Source organism: Squalius cephalus, assembly GCF_949319135.1.
Source record: "Squalius cephalus genome assembly, chromosome: 22".
Taxonomy (NCBI): domain Eukaryota; kingdom Metazoa; phylum Chordata; class Actinopteri; order Cypriniformes; family Leuciscidae; genus Squalius; species Squalius cephalus.
The window spans coordinates 25,376,383-25,396,507 of NC_137143.1; the positions used below are offsets into that span (position 1 = coordinate 25,376,383).

At 38.4% G+C, this 20,125-nt stretch overlaps 1 protein-coding gene across 2 annotated transcripts in view; it reads left to right on the forward strand.

Moving 5' to 3' along the window:
• sipa1l2 (signal-induced proliferation-associated 1 like 2) overlaps nucleotides 1-19,860 on the forward strand; it is a 63,153-nt gene extending 43,293 nt beyond the window's left edge. Inside the window, exons 10-22 of one of the 2 annotated variants that reach the window (XM_079856723.1) lie at nucleotides 2,498-2,722; nucleotides 4,005-4,142; nucleotides 4,842-4,924; nucleotides 5,153-5,259; nucleotides 6,906-7,327; nucleotides 7,712-7,936; nucleotides 8,432-8,485; nucleotides 9,506-9,635; nucleotides 11,359-11,578; nucleotides 14,408-14,539; nucleotides 17,932-18,052; nucleotides 19,195-19,276; nucleotides 19,418-19,860. In XM_079856723.1, the coding sequence (XP_079712849.1) occupies nucleotides 2,498-2,722; nucleotides 4,005-4,142; nucleotides 4,842-4,924; nucleotides 5,153-5,259; nucleotides 6,906-7,327; nucleotides 7,712-7,936; nucleotides 8,432-8,485; nucleotides 9,506-9,635; nucleotides 11,359-11,578; nucleotides 14,408-14,539; nucleotides 17,932-18,052; nucleotides 19,195-19,276; nucleotides 19,418-19,564 (2,086 nt within the window). In that variant the 3' untranslated portion in view covers nucleotides 19,565-19,860. The remainder of the gene's footprint in view (nucleotides 1-2,497; nucleotides 2,723-4,004; nucleotides 4,143-4,841; nucleotides 4,925-5,152; nucleotides 5,260-6,905; nucleotides 7,328-7,711; nucleotides 7,937-8,431; nucleotides 8,486-9,505; nucleotides 9,636-11,358; nucleotides 11,579-14,407; nucleotides 14,540-17,931; nucleotides 18,053-19,194; nucleotides 19,277-19,417) is intronic. The other variant, XM_079856724.1, reaches the window with a different exon arrangement.
• The last annotated feature ends 265 nt before the right edge of the window (nucleotides 19,861-20,125 follow it).

A 20,125-nucleotide genomic window follows, 5' to 3' on the forward strand; every position in this document is an offset into this window, starting at 1 on the left:
CCACCCTGCAAGGCATGAAAGCCACAGATATCAAGCGCTCTGTGCTCTTTGTAAACACGAATTTATAGAAGATTGCTTGCATTTCTGGTTGACTTTTAACTGCTCTAAATAGCTGTATCTTGGGCAAGTCGTTTCCAGAGAACTATAGTTAACAGAAGCATGCCAGGACAAGTCAGGGTTGTATTTGGTTACAGATCAGAGAGAGATTAGCAGTAATATTGTGATTGGATGTCATTGGATTTTCAATTGGATGTAAAAATGACTTTAGTTCTGCAGTCTGTAGAGCTGTCTCTACTTTATAGTTAATGAGCATGCATATTTTTTTATTTGCAAGCCTTTGTTTGTTAGACATTTCTCAATTCCAGTAATTTGTGTGTGAGAGTCTAAGAGTGCATTGTTCTTCATAGAAGTACTTTTTGAAGTACTGTATTTCATTGTAGAGGTTGTGAGAGTCTGTCTTGAGAGCCCTCGCCTGTTCCAGCTCTTCGTTCAAGAAGATCACCAGAGATTCTTGTTTCGGAAGTATTTCAGTGTGTGTGGTTGGAACAGAGTGGATTTGATCGGAAACGCATCATTAACTATCAATGAATCCCGCTGGTGTGGGGTGGACTTGTGTTAATTTTCTGTTTGTTCTTTTGGTTTCTCCCTCTCTAATAACACCCGCCACAGATAATCACAGCAAAATACAGTACATCATTTATCTGATACCATTTGTCATCTGATTTGCGGATGTGTCTTTTCTCTTGCCAAAAAGCCCTGCAGTGATTATCTTTTAATATTTTCTGCCAATTTCCTCTCACAAAATCATCCCTTGATGCTGAATTTTGCATTTCACATGCAATGACGGACTAGAAAAATACTCTATATTAATAAATTGGAATGGATTCATAGAAATAGCCTGGCTCTAAACACAGCTAACAATTATTTACAGTGGTGGGGTCCAGAAACCTGAGACCATTAGTGAAAATGCCTTTATTTTGCATTTTTCTCATTTAATTCACGTTTTTTTTTTATTACAAATTATATTTTAGAATAACAATTTGAGTGATAATTTGAATTGGAAAAAATGAACATGAATTTTAGAATGTGTTTGGTTACATCTGTTGAAAGGAGTCACTTTCATCTTTAATTTGTTTTTGAATCCCAGATTTTTTACTGTGGTCTCAAACCTTTGGACCCCTCTCTGTGTGTGTGTGTGTATGTGTGTAAACGTCAACAGCCGGAAGTTATCCAGTCAGCTCAGAGGCGTGAAGGAGGTTCTCCCGCTTTTGGGGGGCTCTGACCTGTAACTCGACTTCCATGATAATACTCATTCCTTTGGAAGGAGCAGTCTGCCCCCACAATGCTAATTTCAACCTCTCAGAGTGATCTATCCAAAAACCAGGTTAATCCATAGTATGGATGTGATTAATCCCTGCTGGCTTTTCTATAATTAAATATGTTGTCGGGTACATGTCGTGCTGTTGATATAATGCAAGTTGTTTCTAAGTGGAGATAATCACTGGGTTCGCTGATGTAGGCGCCCCATGAACATGAAACGCACATTATGCTCGCTATCACAAAGCATGTATGTCCTATATATCTTAGAAATCAGGTAATGATGCAAATAATGCTAGCTTGATGTTGTGCTGCATCGTCCTGTTTAAAGGAGCAGGAATTTCTAATTGCTAACTCAACCTGAAAACACAAATCAGTTTACTATTGTTCACCATGAGTCACTAAATAACATATATGGTCATCTGAGTTATCAAAAATAAAATATGCGGTTATTTTGAGTGATGTGCGCTGATTTGAACTAATAAGCCCCTCTAATATAGCAAAAGGATATAGTGGTAAATTGACATTCTATTTTACTCAATGATTATCATATGGATGGTTTAAGGTATTTACATGCTGTATAAAGTTCAATCGTTTGGGGTACGTTTTCTTTTTCTTTTTTAAAGAAATAAATACTTTTATTCAGCTAGGATATTAAACTGATCACGTGACAGTAAAGACATTTTACAATGCTACCAAAGATTTATATTTCAAATAAATGCTGTTCTTTTGAACTTTCTATTCACCAAAGAATCCTGGTTTCCACAAAAATGTTAAGCGGCACGACTATTTTCAACATTGATCATAAGAAATGTTTCCTGAGCAGTAAATCAGCATATTAGAATGATTTCTGAAGGATCATGTGACACTGAAGACTGGAGTAATGATGCTGAAAATTCAGCTTTGCCATCACAGGAATAAATTACATTTTATAATATATTAAAACGAAAAATAGTTATTTTAAATTGTAATAGAATTTCACAATATTGCTGTATTTACTGTATTTAATAAATGCAGCAATGATGAGCATAAAAGACATCTTTCAAATATATTACAAAAATGTACCCAACCCCCTTAGTGAATTTATGAATATACAATATACAGTGGTATTACTATGATACTATGTCCAAAAAAATAAACATTGTAACGTGTAAAACCCATGGTAATTTGTGTTTTTCAGAGGTGCCTCAGAGCTGTATCGTGTCCCCGTCATGGAGTACAAGACTCTTGGTGCCGGTCCTGGTTGGCACAGGATGACTCACGTTCCCCAAGGGCTGCCGCTGTCTCGAGTTTCACCCACTCAGGGTCCAGATCAACCCTCCCCGGGCCAACAGATGTTCCAGTACGCGCAAGCTGCCATCTCACGCAGCACTTCTTTCGATAAGAAGTACCAGGATGGATCCAGGTAGGAGATATGTGATAATGTCATTCCAAACACGTAAGCTGCTCTTTCATTCAAATATTTACCTGTATTTTCACTAGTGTATATTATCACGATCCAAATCTCATGAAAATATGAGGAAAAACTATTGGGAAGAGATGGAGGTGCAGAGTGGATTGGTTTGGTTTGTGTAATTGATCTCAGCAAATACAGCATGTGCGTTCAGCTGTTTTTTTGTGAATGTCCACGTGCATTGTTCAATGCATTGATTTCTTCAGCATTTTGAAAAAAAGATGTCAATACAGTCTCTAGGCCTTTTCTGTTCTAGGCTGTCATGGTTGATATTCAGAATAGATACCACCCATTTTTTATATAATGATGATTGATCTGAAAATTAGTTTACACGGACCGCTAAAGCAAAAACATGCCTGAAGTCAGAACAAGGACAAACTATTTTTTGGCTCATAATACACACTGAAAATGTATTAAATCATCTTATATTATCTCTCTAAATAGTGCACTTCTCTTTTTCTCATTACTGTAATGATGTCTGAATCCTGTTTTATTTCAAATCAACATATAAATATTATATATTAAAAATCATTAGTTGGTCGCCACTGTGAATGTGCCAACAAAGGTAACAAACAGCTACACCTGGTTTTCATTGGGCTCAGCAACAGGAACTTTATGGAACAATGATTCATAACTGTGATGTCTGATCATTCAGACATATCTTTGCTGACATATCCACTGGGAAACCCCGAAAGGGAGCATATAGAGGCTATTAAGGATGATACATGCCACCCTGTGGATTAAAGAAAGCAAAAAATATGCAAAAAAGTCTGATGTGGCTTTGGCATTTCTCAGGAGACGCCTTTCAGGGTGAGCTAATTGGGAACTTGATTTTCCGGTGCTGTAGACTTGGGATCCCTTCATAATGTGTGTCTTCTTGAGCAATTGAGTGACTGTGTGTTGCATGTTTGTCTTCACCTTGTCTGAAATGCACACACCTTTGTGGCCTCTTCACCCAGGCTGTCATCCCATCCTCAGCTGGGATCTGTGTTGCACATGGCATGTCATTTCTTCCTGGAGTATGTTTCTCTTATTTCCCCTCTGGAATGCACAGACGTTCCCAGCCCTGGAGACACGGGGTCCTGCTATGAATAGAATCTGCTCCACCACTTTTTTTTGACAGTGTTTCCTCCCTCCGGTCCAGAATATGAATGAGTCTTGTTGCAGTGCTCTCATTGCTTGTGCTACCAGAGTTTTGATTAATGAGCTTCTGCCCTGTGTTTGCTCATTGCAGGGTGTTGCAGGACTTTGAGATGGTTCAGAGTCCATCTGGAAATCCCGGCCAGCACTACTGCAGTTCTCCCAGTAACCAATCAACCTCCAGTGACCCCGGTCCCTGCGGCACGTGGGCCCAGAAAGCCGGTTATGATGGGTAATGAGATTCTTTTCGCCTCAGCCTTGTAACTCGGAAATAAAAGAGCCTAGCAGGTTTAGAGGTTATCACAAAAGTCTAACCATGAGATTTGGTGCAAACAGAATTAGAGTAGGATGTCTAGTATGAGCTAATATTTCATGACCAGCTTTGTAAATATCAGCTGTTCTTTCACAGACAGACACACAACACCAGAGGGTCTTGAAACCTCCCTGCCCCACCAATGCTAGGATTATTAACAATGAATGACCTCTACATCACCTTGCTAAACCACTCAACCACTCACTTTAAACAAACGTTTCATGTCATACTTTTTTTTTTTTTTTTGTCCCTTGAGGTCTGCGTAAAGTGTTAGTAAGGTTGTTGTTTTTTTGTCCCAAATTTTAGACAGATTCACAATCTGTGCTTAATAGTGCTGCAAAAAATATAATCAGGGACTTTGCAAAGACAAATCACAGGCACTTTTCTGAACATTAAAGAAAATTCTTAAATTTAGACCACCATTTTTATATATTTTGCCTTGAAAGATCAAGGAACATTTTATTTTTATAATATGGCCCCCCCATATTTACCCTCCATATGAAATGTATTAATCAGGCTGATACAACATGCTTGGGTAGTAACAACAAAATATCATTAATGTCTATGAATAATGCCAGTGGACCTTTACACTACAAAGATATTCTGCTTAACCCATAGATCACAATCACCTGCACTTCACGATCAGCCAGAAGAAAAAGAAGGAGATAGAGAGCACAAACTGGAGAGGACACGGTCTGCCGGTATGGAAGCATTGTTTTTCTCAAGCGCTAATGCAGATTAAACTTCATTAGTTGCAAGTGACTTATTTACCTACTTTAATTGACTGATTTACTTGTTTTATGAGCTTAACAATCTCTATTAAATAACCTGAGACATTTTCTGTTAGTCATTTGGTAAAGATCTGATCAACTAATCGGTTTTAAATGCACAGCACTCCAATGTCATGTAACCACATCCATTATCTCCAGGATCACCTTGTGTACCAGAGGCCAAGTGGCACATCCCATCCACCAAGATCCTGAACCGAGGTATACAGAGACAGGGGGCGAAAGACTCACCTGGTAAATTTCCTCGTGTAAGTAATCAATCATTTGAACTATAAAACCATTAGATCCAGTCTCTGATTTGATTGGACAAGTTTTTTTTTTTTTTTATAGCACTGGCTTGTTTCCTTCTGCTAGTCTACATTTGTAGCATTCCAGACAGTGGTTTCCTAGTTTACAAATGAACTTCTGGTTATTGGAGCATAAAAATCTTTATGATACAGTAAATGGCTTTTACTGTACAGCAACAGGACCGTATGCTACGCGAATGCAGTGCAATGTCGGTGCAAGTGTTTGTGTGTTTATATGTGGCTGATGGGTGCAGTGACCTCATTAGTCAGGAACGTGTAGTTGGCAGCATTGCAAATGCACCACATTTCTCCGTGTGGGTGGGTAGTTGTGAAGGGGAGGTCATTGGTTTGGAGGAAAGGGGGGTTGACATCTATGGCAGATGGCTCATAGTGTCACATCCAGTCATGCAATCCCTGTGGGAATTGACGTAAGAAACTGGACACCAGCACAGTTACAGAACACCACACTGTACATTCTGACTTGAGTTGTGCACTGGGTAGCTCCAACGTCAGGAGCCTGTGCATCAGGTTATGTACAAATAAATCTAATTTATCAAGCACGAAAAGGTCACCGTACCCTTGCTTTTTGCAGCCGATGTTGATGCTAACGGCAAGAAGTAGCTTCATGGGTCATGTTTATCTCATATTACTTATGTAAAGCCCTGCATTCCTCCATTACTTGATTCACAGAACTGACAGCTTTTTTCAATAGTGTATTGACCACATTAGCTTTAGCCAGAAGGGACATTTGGAAATGATGCAACATGGTAGATCTTCCAAAGTAAACCATGCATTAAAGTTTAAAAATCATCTGCTTTCCATTCATTTGAAAGGGCTTAAATTTAGAGGATGCAATTTAACCGAATAATCAATTATTCATTTTCCTTGAGATTGGTTACAGTAGGTGGTGATCGCGTAGAGCTGGTTCTTCTGTCAGTTGCTGTTATTGCTCTGCTAAATGCACTTCAGCTCTCCAGGGGTTTTCCTTCATCCATTTTTGTTGGATTGTACTGTGACCATGAAGTAAACAAATGTTGCATTTCGATGAAATGGTTTGCCTGCCTCGTATTCAGTGCCTAAGTACAAATGATAGATTTTTAAAAAGGAACAAAGGAATAAAACAAATGTTTTATTATTATACAGTAAAATAATATGATATTTATATATATACACATATAATTGGTTGCATCATATATGTGTGATTGGGTAAATATGTGTATGTATGTGTGTGGATTTAATTGTATAATAAGAAATGTTTCTTGAGCACCAATTTAGCATATTAGAATGAAAATAGTTATTTTAAATTGTATTAATATTTCATAATACACGTTTGGGGTAGGATTTACTTTAAAAAAAAAATACATTCAGAAATTGCTAGTAAATTTCACAAATAATTACAAATAAATGACAAGTAACATTGAATTAAACATTACATTTTTAAGTAGAAAGACTGAAATAGTATTTTCTTGTAAAATACTTGACAAAACACTTTTTACAGTGTATTTCTGTTTTTACTCTGATTTTGATCATATAAATGCAGCCTTGATAAGCATAAGCATAAACATTCAAAAGTCTTTTATAATAATTGGTCAACTTTAATCTTCCAGACCCGTGAGAAGAGCTGCCACAGTCATTGCTCCAGCCACTCCAGTAACAACACCCTCTCCAGCAATACTTCCAGCGGCAGCGACGAGAAACATTTCGGTTCTGGAGACCCGATGGATCCAGAGTCCCTGGGTCTCACCTACATAAAGGGGGCGTCCACCGACAGCGGCATAGATACAGCACCCTGCATGCCCCCTCCACCCCCTTCCCTGCCCCTGACTGGGGTGGGACCCTCACGGATGGTCTTGAGGGACGGGAGGGTTGAAACAGGACTCCCGTGGCCTCTGGAATACCATGAGGACTGCGAGACTGAGGAAGGAAGGGCAAAAATGTTCTTGTCTCAAGGATACGTTCCCGTTACACCTACCGGTCACACCACAGATGGCAGCACAGGAGATCTAAGCGAGATCTCCTCTCTTTCCAGGTGAGATGGTTTGTCTTTTGGATTTTTTTTATGTTGTGAAGTTTATAGCTTTGGTTTTCAATTGTGAAACTTGCCTGTAACATTAAGAGTGGTGGTTATCATTTAAATATTATTTGCTGATTCAACTAATAAAGACTTAGTAAAAATACTAAATGATACTAAAATAACAATGGCTGTGCTGGAGATTTTAAAGTATTTTGGTACCATTTCTTTTGCTGTTTCAGTAGTCATTTTTGCTTCCTCCCATGTTCTTGCCTTGATAAGAATCCTTTTAAAACCTGATAATTAATGGTTCTGGCTAAGGCAGGCATCCCTATTTCATGATAAATCAGTTATACAAACAGCTGTTGGTTTCATTCCCCCCACCCCCCCCACCCCCCCCAGTGGTTCTCGCCATTCTGGAAGCCCCTCTGAACGCTGTTTGAAGAACTCCAGCTCCATTGACCCCTCAAAAATCTACATCATCTCTCCTACGGACGCGACTTCAATGGGAGGGCGGGAAAAGCACTCGCTTAGCTGCCAGTCACAAGGCGAGAAGTATTTGACTGGGTGGAAGAAAGGAGAAAATGACCACTTACTGGAGGAGCAAAGGCAAGATAGAGACTTTAGGTAAGTAGCACCTAATGTTTTATGGATCTTATGTAACTTTGAAGCTAGAGAAGAGTTCATAGTGAGATTAAATCACTTCAGGCTTTTTTTGTTTAACAAATGCATTAAGTCAGTGTCTGACCAGTACCTCTGCATATCAGTGACATTCGGAAAACCTTTTAGGTCAGTAACACATCTCCGGCTAGCAGCATCTCAGAGATGATCGATGTCAACAGAAATATGATGTAACCTCCATCACACAGAATCCAGACAGAATCTATTTGACACCTGCCACTTCACATTATAAGACTGAAGACCTGGTAAATGTTCTCTGATTATTAAAGCAGAGGCTGGATTTGATTGACAATCTCACTAGGGGATGCTGACGTTTTCCTGATGCAGACAATATTTGATGGAAATTCATATTTCTGTTGTATCAGGTTTAAAAGCAAAAAGGACACTGAATCGATTAAAGACTCTGTTTAATCATTTTTTTCTTCTTTGTTGCTGCCTCAGTCGGTCAGAGGCTTTGTTGTCTTTACTTCTAAAGACACTTTTGAGGAAATCAAGGTAGTTGGATCATTACCTGGCCCTGAATTATTCACTGTGTTTTTCTGTCCCTCTTGTCTTGTAACAATGGCACTTCCTACACCCTTAAAGGGAAAGTTCACGCACAAAATAAAAATGGTCATAATTTACTCTGCCTCCGAACTCATGTCACTCCGAACCCATATGACCTTTTTCTTCAGTAAAACACAAAAGGAGACGTTTTTAATAATGTGCTAGTTGTTCTTTTCCTTGCAATTACAATGAATGGGACTGGAGCTTTCAAGCTTAAAAAATAATGTAAAGGCACCACAAAGGTATATGAACAATCTTCCTCATTAGTGAGCTGCAACCACATAATTTAGTCAGTGAGTTGTTCAGTTCATCTGTTGGGTAAACTACAAGTGATTCATTAAAAAGATCTGAATTTATTCATGAATAAATATTCATAGCTACTCTGCCATCACTGATATCAAAATATTCAGTGAATATTGACTTAAATTTTGGTCTGTTTCTCACTTAAAGCTATTGTATGGAATCAGAAGACTTGGAAAATAGTGCGTGTGAACAATTTTTATGATTCTTTCATTGTGCTTTTTTGTCATTTTGGAGCTTTACAGCTCTAGTCCTCATTCACACTTGTTTTATTAAAAAGGGCCCGGCCAAGATGGTTTAAAAAAATTCATCATATGGGTTTGAAACAATGTGAGTAAACGATGACAATTTTTCTTTTTTGGGTGAACTATTCCTTTCAGATCACAGGAGTCTGTTTTGATGAGTCATGTCATGACTGTGTGAAGGCTGTTCCTTACTCAATCGCCCATAATCCTGTGTTTTGTCACTACCGTAGCCTTGTAGTCCTTTGAATATTTTGTCTGTAACACCTTTACAAGGAGATACCCAAATGTACAGCACCACATACAGAGGCATTTCACAATTCACTTTAGACTGATACTACAGCAAAACCGGCTGCTAATGTCTGTTTTATTGTCTAATTTGTTCCTCTCCTTCCTCTCCCTTTGTCTCCATGTCTCTCTCTCTCAGGGGGCTCTATTTGAGAGACCCATCGCAGTTGGTTAATAGTGCAGGTGAGAAGCTTCAGACACTCACTAAGGAGGCCTTCCTCAGGATGCTTCTACCCGACAGTCCCCCGGGGCAGGCAGGTCGCGGCAAGGTGAGTGTGGAGCTGAGCCCTGGAGGATGAGTAATGCAGTGAGCAAGTGCTGCTGTAGTTAGGACATGTTAAAACAACACTGAAAAACTAAGAAATTGTTTTGAATATGTTTTGTGCTAAACACATTATTCACTGGTGTGTGTTACACTGACAAGCAAATCAACTAACCAGTCAGCAGACTGTGTAACGGTTGAACTAATGGAAGCGTCTAGAGGAAATGAGGTCACAACAATCAGTCATCCTCCTCACCTGCTTTGCTCTCAGCGGTGTGGATTATAAAGCTGCACATGCCCACACTCTCTACATGTGTGTTCGTCTCACTGTAAGCTTTACTTTGATTCATTTGCATAGCGCTTTTCACAATACATAATGTTCCAAAGCAGCTTTACAAAGAATAATGACTCACAAAACCCCAGTGAGAGAGGCAAAGAGACAATGCATACAGTACATACACAAGTGTTCATTTGAAATGTACAGTAATTCAGCCACATAGTATATCAAAATAAATAGGTAACAGTTTATAATTATTAAGTTCAATTCTTTAACATATGTTAATGCATTAGGTATCATGACCTAACAACGAACATCCATTTTATACATTGTATTTTGTTAATTTATTATACATTACCCTTAATTTATACAGCTTGAATTTATTAATATATTTATAAAATGCAAAAAGCTTGAGAAATGCTGTACAAGTCATGATACCTATTGCATTAACTCATGTTAACTAAAGTTATCTTGTTGTAAAGTGTTTCCAAATAATAATATTGACTTAACTGGTTTTTAGGAATAATAATAATCATCATCATGGTCATCAAGTATTAGTATTATGGTGGTGGTGGTATTGTTGTTAATATTATAATAATATAAAATTAATTATTCCTGTTTTTTATTTCAGTTAACTGGAAAATATATTATTATCATAATTTAAGTGAACTGGAAAATGTTTTGTTATTTAATGGTAATAATAATACAATTTATAATAATGTTTTTCCACTGTACTTAGATGATAATAATAATTATATTGTTATTTTATATTATTATTGATGTTGTTGTTGTTAAAGTCACTGGAGATGATGATGATGATTACTAATATTGTTTTATTATTATTATTTCTTCTAATAAAATAGGAATTAATATTTCAACTAGTCTCACTCTGCACAAACATTAAATGTGGGATTGTTTTTGTCAGACTGCGCATTATTCACCATGCTTTTTTCTAATTCCTGAAGACTATAATAAGCATCCTATCTCTGTTAGTCCTCTGTCACGTTCATGTCTCTAATTGTCAGCTTGCACCCCTCCTCCCGCCAGTAGACCCCCCGCGAGGACCGTGTCCATCTCGCCTGCATTATTGATGAGAGCGCTATGACTCTAATAGATCTGACTCACAGACCCGCAGTCACTCACTCTGACTGCTGATTGGTCCCCAGCTGAGTCTCATGTTCCCTTAGCTCACCCTCCTTCTGCTCTCCACCCCCCACCTCTCTCCCACAATTCAATTAAGTGATATGTGCTTTATTGCCATGGCTGTTTTATTAACAATATTGCAGAGCCTTTCACATAATCATATTCTGATGAATAATATCTTTGCTTTGCTCTTTCACTCTCTCTCTCTCTCTCTCTGCTTTCTCTTTGTCTTCCTGTTACCCGTCGTCTTCTATTTACATCCCATCCATCACTTTCCTTCTCCTCAATCTCTGTTTTTGTGTTATTTCAGATACCGCTTGTCGGTCAGTCTCCACGCCGCTCCCTGTACCGGACTCTCTCTGACGAGAGCTTGTGCAGCAGCCACCGGAGGGCGCTGTCCTTAGCTAGCTCACGTAGCTCCATGCTGGACCAGGCCGTGCCCAACGACATCCTGTTCAGCAGCGCCTTGCCCTACCACAGCACCCTACCACCTCGCATGAGTCTAAACCATGCTGCCGCTCAGCTCAAAAGTGAGTTTTCGCCACATTTAGCAATGTTGTTACCATATCAGTGATACTAACAGTGTTGTGAGAATCCCACGGTTACATTTACGTACTGCAATATGCTGTCCACTTCATCCTAGAATGCATCACAGTACCAGCTGTACATAAAATGTAAACGCTTGGATTGCCAGCACTAAGACATGGTTGATGATAATGGAATAAATGAGCTTTTTTTGGCTCATAGTGGATTTTTCCATCTCCTCTATAAGCTCACCACATTCCTTCCTGTTACAGTAATTTTATCCTCTGCAGACTTTAATGTTGTACTTAGTAATGAAGCAAGTAATGATACTATAAATCTGCTGCTAATGCAAGAGAGACTTGGTGCTAATCATACTATTATACGTCTTCTGTAATATTCTAGCGGGATGAAAAGTGTGCTGTAATAGGAAAATCATTATAATGGCACAATTTTTGCGTAACTATGCTGGACTGCTCAATGAAAGCGAGATGTGTTCATGCGTTAAACAGCTGGAGCGCGATCCATTTGAACAGAACGCACGTTCTTGTGAAGTTAAGCTTCTATGTACACATTTGTCCCCCAAGGGGACATGGTGGTGGTATTATATGATATGATATTATATATATGATATTATATGTCAATGCGTTCTTTGAAACTTTGCGTTCGCGCGCAAAATGTTTGCGTTCCCCCGAGAAACTTTGTGTTCGCTCGCAAAACTTTAGTACGGTGGCTGAGAGAGCTCAACGCGCTGCAACTGAAGAAAACACATGCAAATAGAAAAACACCCACACATTAAGAAAAGATCTTGTGCGCTCCAAATACTCACAACACAACCAAATACAGAAACGCGCTGCAAAAGTTCACAACACAACCAAATACAGAAACGCGCTGCAAATACCACAAACCACAACGGAAATGTTTCCAGGGGACCCCAATTATTGCTTAATAAAGCACTGTTTCCATCCCATGTGTTTAAAATTTGAAATCGTCATTTATACAGTACATTTTTCAATTTTCAAAACTGAAATGAATAAAAAAAATGTATGTGCATTTTGTAAATTATATTTTTGTAAAAATAATAACTAAAGATTATAAATAATAAAGATAATTCGAAAATATAGTAATTATTTGCTGCTAATGAAATTTTGTTTGATTAGCAGCAAATAATTTTATTTAGGAAGCAGCAAATAATTCATACATTTTTGGAAATATTGTATTTTTTTGTACATATATTTAAAGCTTTTAATGTGCATTTTTGGAAATTTTATTTTTTGTAAAAAAAAACAAAAAACATTTATGCTGTATTCCGGATATAGTGAAACTTATCCTACAATTCAATTTAAATACATTTAAAAAAAAAACACGATTTATGTGTATTTTGGAAACTAATATTTTTACCAAAAAAAATACAAATAATATTCCCAAATCAACAGAACTGTTCTAACTACACTTGTTTATAAAAAATAAATTAAAAAAAACAACACAAAATTAGCAAGACACCATAACGGCCGAAGACGGCCATATAATGCATGTTTATCTAGACCTACAAGTAAAATAGCACAAATAGAATGTAAGAACACGCCATGTGTGAACAGCCCTAATGCCTTTTGGCGTGTTTCGCATACAGACACTTGATCTGTTCTCCAGCTGTCTGAAACGTACAGTTCCTCTCTCATTATAGCAGAACTCTAAGCCAGCCAACTTCATTCATTATTCAAATCACTCTCACCTCTCCGCTCTCAGGCGAGGCCTGTCTGTCTGCCTGCATGAGCAGACTTTGTGTGAATTAGCGAGTTTGCTCTCCAGGTCACCTAGAGCTAATTTTACTTCGCTTCTGTGAGTTTCCACGTTTGATTCTTTCTCCATAAGTACATCAAATTGTGGGTAAAGATGCCCTTTGGCTCTTGACTGTTGAGCAGTGGCAACTGCTTTTCTATCAAGTTGAAATCTCTGCCAGCGGATGAATGTTTAATGTAGTTTACGCCGCGGTCAGGGCTCTTCAGTTGTGTCCTCAGTGACCATCTCAGTTTCCTTTTAATCGAACTGATCATTATATCCATGAGGTGTATGGATGTTCAAGTGTAATTGTAGTCTCTCTTGAGTTAATTTATTTAAAGGCACCTTAAGGTCAGAGCATGTTCTGTTCGAATAGTGCTTTAAAATCATCATGGAATTAAAATGGAACCTTTTTTTACTTTCCTAATGATTGTTCCTGCACTTATTGTTAATGATTCGGTGGTGCAGATTATTCCAACTCTGCGACTAGTCTTCATCTGTGCACATTTCTCTAAATTAAAATGTGTTCATAATTTTTAATCACTGTTTAGATGGCATTTGTGACCCTGGACCACAAAACCAGTCTTATGGGTAATTTTTTTTAAATTGAGATTTATACATCATCTGAAAGCTGAATACATAATCTTTCCATTGATGTATGGTTTGTTAAGATAGGACAATATTTGGCCGAGATACAACTATTTGAAAATCTGAGGGTACAGAAAAATCGAAATATTGAGAAAATCGCCTTTAAAGTTGTCCATCTCAATTGGCGATAGTGCTGCATCCATTCACAAAAATAAATGTTTTATATATTTAAGGTGGGAAATTTACAAAATATCTTCATGGAACATGATCTTTACTTAATATCCTAATGATTTTTGGCATAAAAGAAAAATCTATAATTTTGACCCATACAATGTTTTGTTGGCTATTGACACAAATATACCCGTGCAACATAAGACTGGTTTTGTGATCCAGGGTCACATTTAGGTTATGGGTCCCATCTAAACATGCACTCTAACTGTCCTCTAAATAACTGTGTGCTGTCTCCACAGATGAGCTCTGGTTCTCTGACAGCTCACTGGCAGACAAGGCCAAGCTGGCGGACACTGGTATGATGCCCCTGCCGGACCCCTCTTCTGGTCTCGACTGGTCACATCTTGTGAACGCCGCCCGGGCTTTTGAAGGTACAAGCTTCCATCACACACACACTAAATATGCTGGTTTCTCACTGAGAAACACTATATTCACAGCTGTGTACGGTCTTGACCCATTTAACATGCTTTGTGATCTTAAAATCGCTGCTCACTGTTATGGAATGAACAGCAAGGTTACTTGGTATTTTTTCCACGAGGACTGCACTGACCCTTTGACTCTGGATATTTTTGTACCAGACAAATGGAGTCAAATGTCTTTATGTTTGTCAAAGACTATGGGGCAGATTCATTCAGCACCACGTGGTATTAACTAATACAGCATTACCAGGCACTAGCTTAAATAACACTGTGCCGGAAAATATTTAAATGAAGTAATTGGCATTCTTTTGAGCTCAAACATGCCTTTTTTATGCAAATAAGGTTCATTATAAAATGTGCCTTATTCACAAAGGTCAGTATTGTTAGCTCAGTGCAATTAATGTTGTCCTATTTACTTTTTTTATATATAAAAAAAGATGTACTCTAAAATGAAAAAATCTATAAGATTATTTGAATGTTATTGAAAGAAGTCCCTTGTGCTCACCAAGGCTGCATTATTTGATTAAAAATATAGTAAAAACAGTAAAATTGTGAAATATTACAAATAAGTGTTCTGATTTTTTAAAATGTAATTTCCTGAATTTTCAGCATCATTACTCCAGTCTTCAGTGTCACATGATCTTTCAGAAATCATTCTAATATGCTGCTTTGCTGCTCAAGAAACATTTCTTATGATTATCAATGTTCAAAACTACAGAGCCCCGCACATGACATGCGGCAAAAAAAAAAAGTATATCGTGGCCACGAATTAACAATATTGTTAATATTTTTGTGTAAACCGTGATAAAAAAAAAACTTCAGGATTCTTTTATGGTTAAAAAGTTCAATAGAACAGCATTTATTTGAATGATCTTTTGTAACTTATGATCAATGTAATGCAACCCTACTGAATAAAAGTATAAATGTAGTTTGAAAAAGAAAAAAAGAAATCATACTGGCTCCGAACTTTTGAATTGTAATGTATTTATTCATAATTTCTGTCAGTAAAATAAGTACATTTTTCTGGGTGTGTATTTGTGCCTTTACCTGATTGACATAAGTGAATTGGGAGCTGAAACAATGAAGGCCGCGTGTGCAAATTAAAATTTTTATTCATCCGTTTAATTTTTTGGAGCTCATTGTATTAACTGTAGGCTTTAAGGAGAATTGAAAATGCCTTTTTGTCCTATTATTGGAATTGTGTTTTGACCAAGGTTTCCCCTCACCACAAAGCTTTAGCCGCTCTCACACACCATTAACAAAGTTAACTGAAGGTTGCAGAAAACAGCACCCGTCTCCAACGCTGCTCTTGACCATGTCGAAATCACCACGTCTCTATTTTCCTCCCATTCATTTCCTGTGACTGCCTGAAGGCGCATTGTTCCGCAAGGTGCTAATTAGGAGCGGAGACCGTATTTCGAGCATTGAGAAATTAAGCCATTATCACAATGTGAGCCCAGCAAGACACCACTTAGGGAAATGACTCAAGCCATCGCTTGCTGTAATTACACATTTTGGGTTTTGGACGCTTTTACTCGTGTGCAATTACAGCTGTTCCCTCACCTTCAACCGGTCGCTGTGGAGACCATGGCGAATGCTGGCAAGGGCAGCTCTTCTTGAACTGAGAATTTCCTTTGGATCTGCATGTGGAACGGGGGGAATACATGGTGGACGGCTTTAATTGGCTGGAGGGGCGTCCGTAAGCGGGTTCTCCCTGCTAGCGTTGTTGTTGTTTTTCTCCCAAGCCCTTAGAGACGTGCTCTTGGGACCTGACGGATATGAAAAATGGATTGAGTGTGCGGCTCCGTCCTGAAATGCTAACAAATATGAGACCGTCGTTTCATGGCGAGAGAAATGATTAAGTTAGCTTTTGCCTCAGGGTTGGGGTGCTAACTAGAAGGGTGTGGGGAGGAGGTGAGCTTACATTGTTGATTTCCATGTGCTGCTTTGTGCTTACTGTGAGACTGTTAATGAAATGAAATGAGAGAGGGGGGTGGAGGAAGCGCTGAAAGGTGTTAGAAGAGGTGAGAGCTCTTAAAGGAGCCCCATGAACGCTTTTAGCTCGTCGTTTGACGAAACAATGGCAGGTCAACATCTTGTGAGATTGCTCATTGTATATTGAATAGTATAAAGGGTCGTGACTTGCATTCTTGTTAACAAAGGGCTTGTAGGTCTTTATAAAGAAACAAAAGAAATTCTCCACTTCTAAGACCACACCCACGTTTCTTCTGCTTTTCCAAGTGCAAAACACACATTTAAGGCAGTTTTGTGGCATGAATTCAAAGTAAAACTCAATAAACACACATTTATTAACTTTTGGTCCATGTTTTAGAAGTAAACGAGTAGAAGTTGGTATTTAAAAAATTATCCCAGATACTTTTGTTTTATGCAAGTTCCAAACACATTTATGTTAGTGATTTGAAGTAACATCATTACCTTTTGGTTCATCTTTTGCAATCAATGTGTGGAAATTAATATGCAAAAAATTGATATGTCAAAACTTATGTAGTTTTGTTTTATGCAAGTTTTTTGTCAGTAATATGGGGTAAATTGAAATTAAGCTAAATAAAACAATACAAAATATATATTTATTAACTTTTGGTCCATAATTTGCTATCAATGATTAGAAATGGGTATTTAAAAATGTATAGACTAGATCACTGCTTAAATAAGGTAAATAAAAACCATAGAAAACATATATTTATTAACTTTTGGTATCAATGATTAGAAATGTTTCTAGATTTATGCCCAATGGAAATAGCAGTACATTTGTCAGTTCCACCCCCTGTTGCCCTCTCAGCAGAGGTAAAGGCACTATATCTGTGCGTTCTTGGTCTTGAATGCTTAATGATATGCCCGTCTGACAGTGCAATGCTAAACTCACCTGAAAGCGTGTGAACCCCCCCTCCCGTCTCGCCATTAACCCTTCTGCCGCGTTAGCTCCGTTCCCCACTTAATTAACACCTTGCTCTGCTGAAGCTGGTTCACGGTTAGATTTAACACCTTGGAAAAAGCTGAAAAGGAGGATCGCATTTAATAAGCTTTTCTCTGGGTGTTGCTTGAAGCTCCTACCTGGAACATCAGCCTACAGTAAATCACCTCAGGTGAAGCAGTATGAAGTTTCATGTTTCCTGTGTGCCTCAGGGGATTTCCTGCTTGTCTTGTTGCAGTGCTGATGAGTGATAAACAGTTGTTTTATTGAAGATTTACAGTGTGCAGCTGCTTATATTAAATGATAAACACGTATACAGCACACCACACAGTCCCTTGCTATTACTGCCCTGTATAGATAATGAATGTTTCAGCCTGGATTTCTAACAGAATAAATCTTTCCTCTCTTTTAGATCAGACTGGAACGTCTCTGAGCTCCCTGACCGAGGAAGAGCAGACCAAGCAGGTTCTGGAGCTCTCTGAGGAGCTGAGCAGAAGAGTGGGATGTGTGGCCGCCTCAACCCTACCGGCAGGGTAAGAAGACCATCCATCCATCCATCATCTCTGTTTTGTGATTATCTATCCATCATCTGTCTGCCTTTTTGTCTCTGTCTCAAACTCTGTCTGTCTATCTATCTATCTATCTATCTATCTGTCTGTCTATCTGTCTGTCTGTCTGTCTATCTGTCTATCTATCTATCTATCTATCTATCTATCTATCTATCTATCTATCTATCTATCTATCTATCTATCTATCTGTCTGTCTGTCTGTCTGTCTGTCTGTCTGTCTGTCTGTCTGTCTGTCTGTCTGTCTGTCTCAGACTATCTATTGTCTATCTATCTATCTATCTATCTATCTGTCTATCTGTCTGTCTGTCTGTCTGTCTGTCTGTCTGTCTGTCATTTATCTATCTGTCTAGCTATATCTATTGTTTGTCTATCATCTGTCTGTCTATCATTTATCTGTCTGTCTGTCTGTAACAGACTCTATCTGTTTGTCTCAGACACTATCTGTCTGTCTGTCTGTCTGTCTGTCTGTCTGTCTGTCTGTCTATCTATCTGTCTGTCTATCTGTCTGTCTGTCTGTCTATCTATCTATCTGTCTATCTGTCTGTCTGTCTGTCTGTCATTTATCTATCTGTCTAGCTATGTCTATTGTTTGTCTATCATCTGTCTGTCTATCATTTATCTGTCTGTCTGTCTGTAACAGACTATCTGTTTGTCTCAGACACTATCTGTCTGTCTGTCTGTCTGTCTGTCTGTAACAGACTCTATCTATCTGTCTCAGACACTATCTATCTGTCTGTCTGTCTGTCTGTCTGTCTGTCATTTATCTATCTGTCTAGCTATATCTATTGTTTGTCTATCATCTGTATGTCTATCATTTATCTGTCTGTCTGTCTGTAACAGACTCTATCTGTTTGTCTCAGACACTATCTATCTATCTATCTATCTGTCTGTCTGTCTGTCTGTCTGTCTGTCTGTCTATCTATCTGTCTGTCTGTCTGTCTGTCTGTCTCAGACTCTATCTGTCTGTTGTTTGTCTATCTGTCTGTCTATATGTCATCTTTATGTCCATCTAACTATCCGTCTGTCTATTTGTCTGTGTCTGTCTGCATCTATTGATCTGTGTGCCTTTCTGTCTAATTGTTCCTGTCTGTCTATCATCTAACCAGGGAAGGTTCTCCTACTCTGCTAACTGGGAAGGTTAACCAGCTGGAGCTCATTCTCCGACAGCTGCAGTGTGACCTAAGGAAGGTAAGAGCCTCGAACATAATAACAAGGCAAAAATAATGCTTAAACAAATCCACAACATCCACAAGCCGAACAAGCACTGTTAGCAGCATTCACCTCAAGGCAGTTATTTGTAACGACATGCTTTGTTATTATCCTTCAAAGGAGCAAGAAGACAAGGCTATGCTCCAGGAACAGGTGCAACACCTTCGTCAAGACAACCTTCGACTACATGAAGAGAGCCAGACAGCAGCCGCACAACTGAGGAGATTTACTGAATTGTTTCTGAACACGATGGACAAGAAACCTTGAGCTGAAGTTGTCAATAACTTCCCCTTCTTGTGCTTCGCAAACTACATAACCCAAGGAAAATTAGTCCAGCATTCTGTAAAAAAAATAAAAAGATGTTAGAGGAGAAATTTCAGCATTTGAATGTGAATGTGTGCAGAGCTAATATGCTAACACACTAAAAACTGAGTCAAGGTTGGTGGCAGGACGTGAGAATGTGAATGAGAAAAGGGAGAGTAAGAAATTAAATATGTGATAAGGGCTGGAAGGGAAAAATAAATAGTTTATGACCAGTCGAAGGGTACGAACACGTCGTGAAAGTGAATGTAATGCAATAAGTCGTGATTTCTTTCTAAAAATCTTTGGTTCCTTGGGCATAACATCTTCAAAGCTATACCGTCGTAGCTCAAGTTCAATCCTGGCTTTGTGGCTGTCCATCCCCATCGTTTGTTGAAATGTAGACCAGCCAGATGCAACGTTCCTTAGTGTCCAAAGCTCCCCAAGACTTGGTGTGCTGTATACCTGTTTTGAAATGCGTTTTTGTAAGTAACCCATTGAAACAAATGTTGTAGCAATAATTTTGCT